At 40.2% G+C, this 5,838-nt stretch overlaps 2 protein-coding genes across 7 annotated transcripts in view; one reads left to right on the forward strand and one right to left on the reverse strand.

Moving 5' to 3' along the window:
• Positions 1-213: 213 nt before the first annotated feature.
• Positions 214-5,838, reverse strand: part of nudt2 (nudix (nucleoside diphosphate linked moiety X)-type motif 2) — a 28,218-nt gene continuing 22,593 nt past the window's right edge. Inside the window, exons 1-3 of one of the 4 annotated variants that reach the window (XM_044171283.1) lie at positions 3,135-3,252; positions 1,080-1,221; positions 214-953 (exon numbers count right to left, since the gene is read on the reverse strand). In XM_044171283.1, coding sequence (XP_044027218.1) covers positions 631-953; positions 1,080-1,206 — 450 coding nt within the window. In that variant the 5' untranslated portion in view covers positions 1,207-1,221; positions 3,135-3,252 and the 3' untranslated portion in view covers positions 214-630. The other 3 variants (XM_044171255.1, XM_044171264.1, XM_044171273.1) reach the window with 3 other exon arrangements.
• On the forward strand, positions 3,183-5,695 carry rfesd (Rieske (Fe-S) domain containing). 3 transcript variants are annotated; one of them, XM_044171233.1, is made up of 5 exons: positions 3,193-3,270; positions 3,928-4,036; positions 4,270-4,440; positions 4,691-4,725; positions 5,043-5,695. In XM_044171233.1, exons 2-5 carry the CDS (start codon positions 3,991-3,993, stop codon positions 5,328-5,330), a joined length of 540 nt encoding a protein of 179 aa, XP_044027168.1. In that variant the 5' UTR covers positions 3,193-3,270; positions 3,928-3,990; the 3' UTR covers positions 5,331-5,695. The 3 variants fall into 3 exon arrangements, with proteins under 3 accessions (XP_044027159.1, XP_044027168.1, XP_044027177.1); XM_044171242.1 differs by having other exon boundaries at positions 3,203-3,270; positions 3,928-4,032; XM_044171224.1 differs by lacking the exon at positions 3,928-4,036 and having other exon boundaries at positions 3,183-3,270.

Genomic DNA, 5,838 nt, shown 5'->3' on the forward strand with positions numbered 1-5,838 from the left:
TTTCTACAGCCTGCAGTGTTTTCTAGTCTATGGTAGCAAATGTACACCTGTGTTGTAAAGATTTCTTGTTTTTGTCCCCGCCCTGTGGCAGCATCTGGTGCTTATAATGTCTTTTTATCCAGTTATATTTTGCCTGAGTAAGGTGCTTTTGCTGTCTTTTTTTGTGTGTGAGCTCCCTTTGTATATATTTTAAAAAATAAGATTTTAGAAATATCCTGGTACACAAAACCTGGTATATTTATTTTCAATACATTTGATCCCAACTACAGACAGTATTAAAACATATCCCCCCGCTTCAGGTTTACACTGTTCCACAATCACGTTTTTGTGCAGTGACTAAGATCAAATCAGTAATCCGGTTTTCATGAATTGATTCATTTCCTCCCTACTTACCTTTGTTTTAACGGAAGGGAATCTACTCAGCCTTACATTATACAGTACAGTAGAGACAAAGTATTTAAACACACTTCAACAGTATTTAAACCTGACAGAGACAGAATCATCAATCACATGCAGAAATACAATCACATTGGGTGCTCTATCAAACGAAGGTCTGAGGGTCCTACATGCCAGTTGACAGTTATTTCCCTTCTTTAATCATCCCGTCTGCACAGTCTACATACTGGCTCATTAATGTTTGTCCTGCAGAGCCCCCAAGTGTCTGTGTGCTGCTCTCAGTGTGTCCTGCAGGTCTTTGTACTGAGCCAGAGTGCAGGCTTCCTGCAGCCGGGCCCAGCGGTAGTCCTGGTGCTCGTCAGACAAAGTCACCGCCGTCCCTGGGTCTCTCAGCTCGGCCAGCCAGTACAGCACCTCTTTGGGTCTGCCTCGCACCTCGTAACGCAGCTCCTGCACAAAGCCGTCAATCACCCGCAGGTGCTCCGCCCCCAGCCCCGCCTCCTCCTTGGTCTCTCTCAGAGCTGTGGTGAGGTCGTCCTCACCTGGGTCCACATGACCTGATGGTGAACATGTTACATGTAACTGGCACAAAGAACACTTCAAGCTATATGAGTAGAATTTAGCTCATTAGTATCAATCATAAACCACATGATAAATGTCCTGTTTTTTGAACTTGTTAACACCTTTGGGTGGGGTCCAGTGGTGTTCCCCATAAGAGGTCTGCAAGAGGAGGTACTCGATGTTGTCTGGTGGAGGGACACGACCGGGTAGACAACGAAACACTATGAAGCCACAAGCACGCAGCGCCATCTCCCTGTTCAGCAACTTCACACACACACACATACACACAAACACATTTTGCATTACTTTGTGTTCCAGGTTTCCACTATAGAAATCAAAAGGCCGCAGTGTGCATGTGTGCGGTGAAGGCACCTGTCTGTTGGGAGGGGGGGCTACATTACAAATTAATGTTACATGAAAAAGTACTTGTTAAGTATAATAAAACACTTTTAAAAGTTTCATGTTATTACCTTTTCACAATTTTGATTCTAAATGATGGATAGATTTGCAAATAAAAGCAGAATAGTTAAGTGTATTTTACAGGTGGGATATAGATGACACACATTAACAAATGTTCAGTAAAGGTACATGTACACCTACATATGTCTTATCAGTTCTATTGACTAACACAGACAAACTGCTATGATGGGTAACATTTAAGGTTAACGTAACTGTGTGCCATCTGTATGTGAGGTACATCTACATGGGAATGACAGTCACCATACTGGGCAATATCACCGGCTCCCCTTATTCTATTAGGGTCAACCTTTTAAGTGCAGGCTTTCCTGTTCAACACACTGTTCCAGTTTTAGCCTTTGCTGGTGAGTTAACCAATCAGGATACATTTCAGCAGTGTTGCTTTTGGCTGGCGTTAGCCTGAGCTTGTCAAGCAAATATTCTGATATGTTTTAAATACAACAACGTTGGTATTGACAAACATAAGTGGACCATATTGCTATGTATTCAAATAGCAGAAAATTAAATGGATCCTAAATCGCTACGATAGACGGGCACTAGCGTTAGCTAGCACACTGCGACCTGTGCTGATTCTGTGACAGATTTTACAGGTTTACAGACCCATGTAAAACACTGCTGCAGCAGCAGGATTATGTCCCAGAGCAAAGGAATATGTTAGTATCTCTGACATGTTAGCTAGCTTACATCTCTGCTCGCACAGATCAGATGTCAAACATTAGTGACTGGACTCCGCGTGTTTCTGTTCTGACTGTGGATGTTTTTACAGAACATGCTCACTGTTCTACCCTTCAACATGCACACAGACTGCAGGTTTGATGAGCATTTCCTTAGTTAACTTCAAACATGTCAGCAACTTACGGTCTGTTCACCGTGACAAGATAGAGCGAGCGGACTTCAGCTGTGCACGAAGAAATGAGTCCGGTGCTGTTTGAAGACGGACACAAATAGTTCCGCCTTGTAAAACTGCTTTGACAGCAATACTACTGCCAGTGGTGAAAGAGGTATTCACATTCCTTACTTGAGTAAAGTTAAATCAAGTACTCTATATGCAGAATGACTATATTCAGATATATTATTATATTGTAATGTAATATGATTAAGATATTATACACTATCATATTATATAGTATTGTGACATATTAATTTATTATTATTATTGATTACTGTTATTGTTATAATTGTAACTGTATACACTGTTCTAATATATAATGATGTATTATTTTATAAACTGATTTTGTGTTTTGTATGTAAATATTAACTATAGCTCACTGCTAATAAATGCAACGTAGTAAAAAGTCAATATTTCCCTGAAATGTAGTGGAGTAGAATAATAAAGTAGCAGAAAGTGGAAATAAGTGAAGTACAAATACCAAAATTGTACTATGTACAGTGCTTGAGAAAATGTACTTACAGTTACTTTCCACTACGACTATGCAACTGCAGATGATGATGGTGATAGTAATTAGAATAATTTAGGGACACGAAACTGATAAGACTAAAATTCTCTAATAAATAACAATGTCTATATATATATATATATATATATATATGTATATATTTATATATATTTAAATAGATATATTAATCCTGTTGGAAATCTCTCGCAATGATAGATTAAACAAATGGTTTTATGATAAACTCCCATATTTCTTTACAATCAAATAGCTGTTGTGCCTGTGGGAGACAGATAAGAAATGTACCCAGTGTAGATAGGGCCAACTGAAGACAGCTTGTATCTGAAGATAATAGAGATGGGGCCTCCTTCCCACGCAAACCGAGCTGTCAGCAGAACAGTTGTTCAGCTTGACCGAGGAGACACCGCTGCTGAGCTTCAAGGTAAAGACAAAAACTGACTCAAAATACATGTTTTGTTACTTTCAGGTAAAAATATATAGGGAAAGGGAGAGACGGACAGACGGACAGACAGACAGAGAGGATGCATAAACATAATGTAACTTTGAAGGAATTGTGCAAATTTAGCCTATTGTCCCTTAGGACTCACTTAAAGAAAATGTATTGTTTTCCTGATAAAAACAATTATTTTGCTTTTCTGTAGCTCCTTCCTTCATTGCATGTAGCTGTCTGTGGTTTAGCCAGAGGCCTCAGGACATGTGACTTACTGCTACTACTACTGTGCTTACTCAGTCTGCACTGAAGTGCTCATTATTCCACTCCGCTATACATGAATCACTCTTGGGATCAGATTCCCCTGCATCCAGATATTTTTGGTATATACTGACTGTCACAGAGATTACTAATGGATGTAGGACTGTTGGTTCTAGATGACCAATGCTTTTGTACAATAATGACAGCCAAATCTATGTTTTATGACATTGCATTCGGCCCACTTGTGTCACTTTGTGTAGGTCATACATACTGTAATCATCAGGCAGTTCGTTGGTCTGCTATTTTGTATTTAGGGAACACACAACAAGTAACAACAAAAAAAAATCCTTATGATGATGAGACAGATATTTGGGATTAATATTGCAGGTCTGAGTATGTGTAGAGCTGATCAATGCCAAGAGATGTCCTTGCTTGGATTCTTCAAGCTGAATGTTCTGGAGGTGTTGTGGACTTAAGATGACAACTGTGATGGGAGGTGCCAACACAATAATCCCAGTGCCAGTGACAAATCCAAAAGCCACACTTTTCATGTGCATTTAAGATTGAAGTTGAAGTTCTCACCTGGAAACGCAGCATAGTTACTGAGCCGCACAAATGGCATTGATTGCAGGATAGTTACAACCAATCTTGTGATTTGGTAAAGAAAAATAACGTGCTTCTTTATGATAAATACTATATTGTGATATTTCCTGCTTGCCTTCTGAACAGCATTTCACAGAGTCATGGAGACGAAGGAGCAGCCCACAGGAGGGCCTCATTTTGTGGGGAAGAAGGATGAACTGATTGAAGCGAAGCACTCTTTCAGAACATTAGAGGGTCGGGATATACTGATCATCCACCACCAGGGAGTCTTCTATGCTATGGACTCTTACTGTTATCGTGAGTACAGTTCTTCTTGTGCTGAATTTAAAACAGCTGCTGCTTACACTTTGTCCAACAATATGTATTCTCGTCTGGATCAAAGGTGTTGTTGACAAATGGGACATTTAACAGTGAGCTGCCTTACTTTGTTATCCATTGGACATTTTAGCACATATCACCTCTAAAGTGTGTCCAGTCAGCAAAAGGTTAGTGTGCTGTAAACTGTTTGCTTATTCTGCAATACACTGATCCTCTACCCTCTCGACAGATTCTGGGGGACAACTGCAGAATGGAGATATTGAGGTGAGGTTTACATTCGACTTAAGAGATCAGAGGTTGTTTTTTGTCTGACCCAGAGAAAAGAAGCCAAAATACCATTTAAGATAAAGTACTGGTCTGTACTTTTGTGTTTTTTATCACGTTCATGCTTTCACAGGCAATTCCATCTGCACTAAAATCCTTAAAGGCAGCTGCTGGGCTGAGGCATTGAGGAATATTGTAATTAAGATATCAAATCTGCATAACATTAATATAATGTTATGCTAATGTTGGAGGGCTTAAATGACCTACACTTAACCCACATGAGATTGTTTACCTGCTTTCTTTCAACACACTCACAGGAAATTGACGGCAAGCTGTGCATAATTTGTCCAAACCACAAGTACAAGATCTCTCTTGCCAAAGGGGAGGGCATATACAAGGGCACCAACCCCAGGGAAAAGCCACCTGTGCCCAGATGGTACTCCAAGGGTGTGAAGCAGCGGACCCACACGGTCACTGAGACCAACGGGGAAGTCTATGTCAAGCTCTCTCGGGACACGTGCTGGATCGACTCAGACTACTACCAGGGAGAGAAGGGCAAGGTGGAAAGGGCCAAAGCTGAGGCAGCTGAGAAGGAAACATCTTGATAGTAACACAAATGGATGAGGATGAGGATGGCATCTCTATAGTCTCTTCTGGTCTCTCCTGATCTCCTCTAAATGACTGCATGATGACTGTATAGAGAGGCTGTCAGATGTTTAATGACATGTAGTTCATGCTCTACCTCAAGTAATCAGTAGGGCTTGCATGGCCTTAAAAATACGTCTTGTTTTTAATTGTTGTTTGGTAGCGTTTAGAATTTTAAATTGCTTTATTTGTGGCTTGCTAGTTGTTTACATGATTTAAAATGTTTTACTAAAACATCAGGTCACATGTTGCCATGTTATGTGGACGTGTACATCTCAAAACCATCACGTAGTTCATTCAATAAATTTTTCTGGATGAATTTTGATTTCTGGTTCTCTGTTCTCAAATTAGGCAGTGGCACGAGCTAGCTAAAAGCGCGCCCACACTGGTGTCTCTCTCTGCATTTCAATATTCCTCATGTATTATGCATAGAGTGTATGAATCAATAAGATAAAAAGGTTTTCGTTG

Source organism: Siniperca chuatsi, linkage group LG2 (genome assembly GCF_020085105.1).
Source record: "Siniperca chuatsi isolate FFG_IHB_CAS linkage group LG2, ASM2008510v1, whole genome shotgun sequence".
NCBI lineage: Eukaryota > Metazoa > Chordata > Actinopteri > Centrarchiformes > Sinipercidae > Siniperca > Siniperca chuatsi.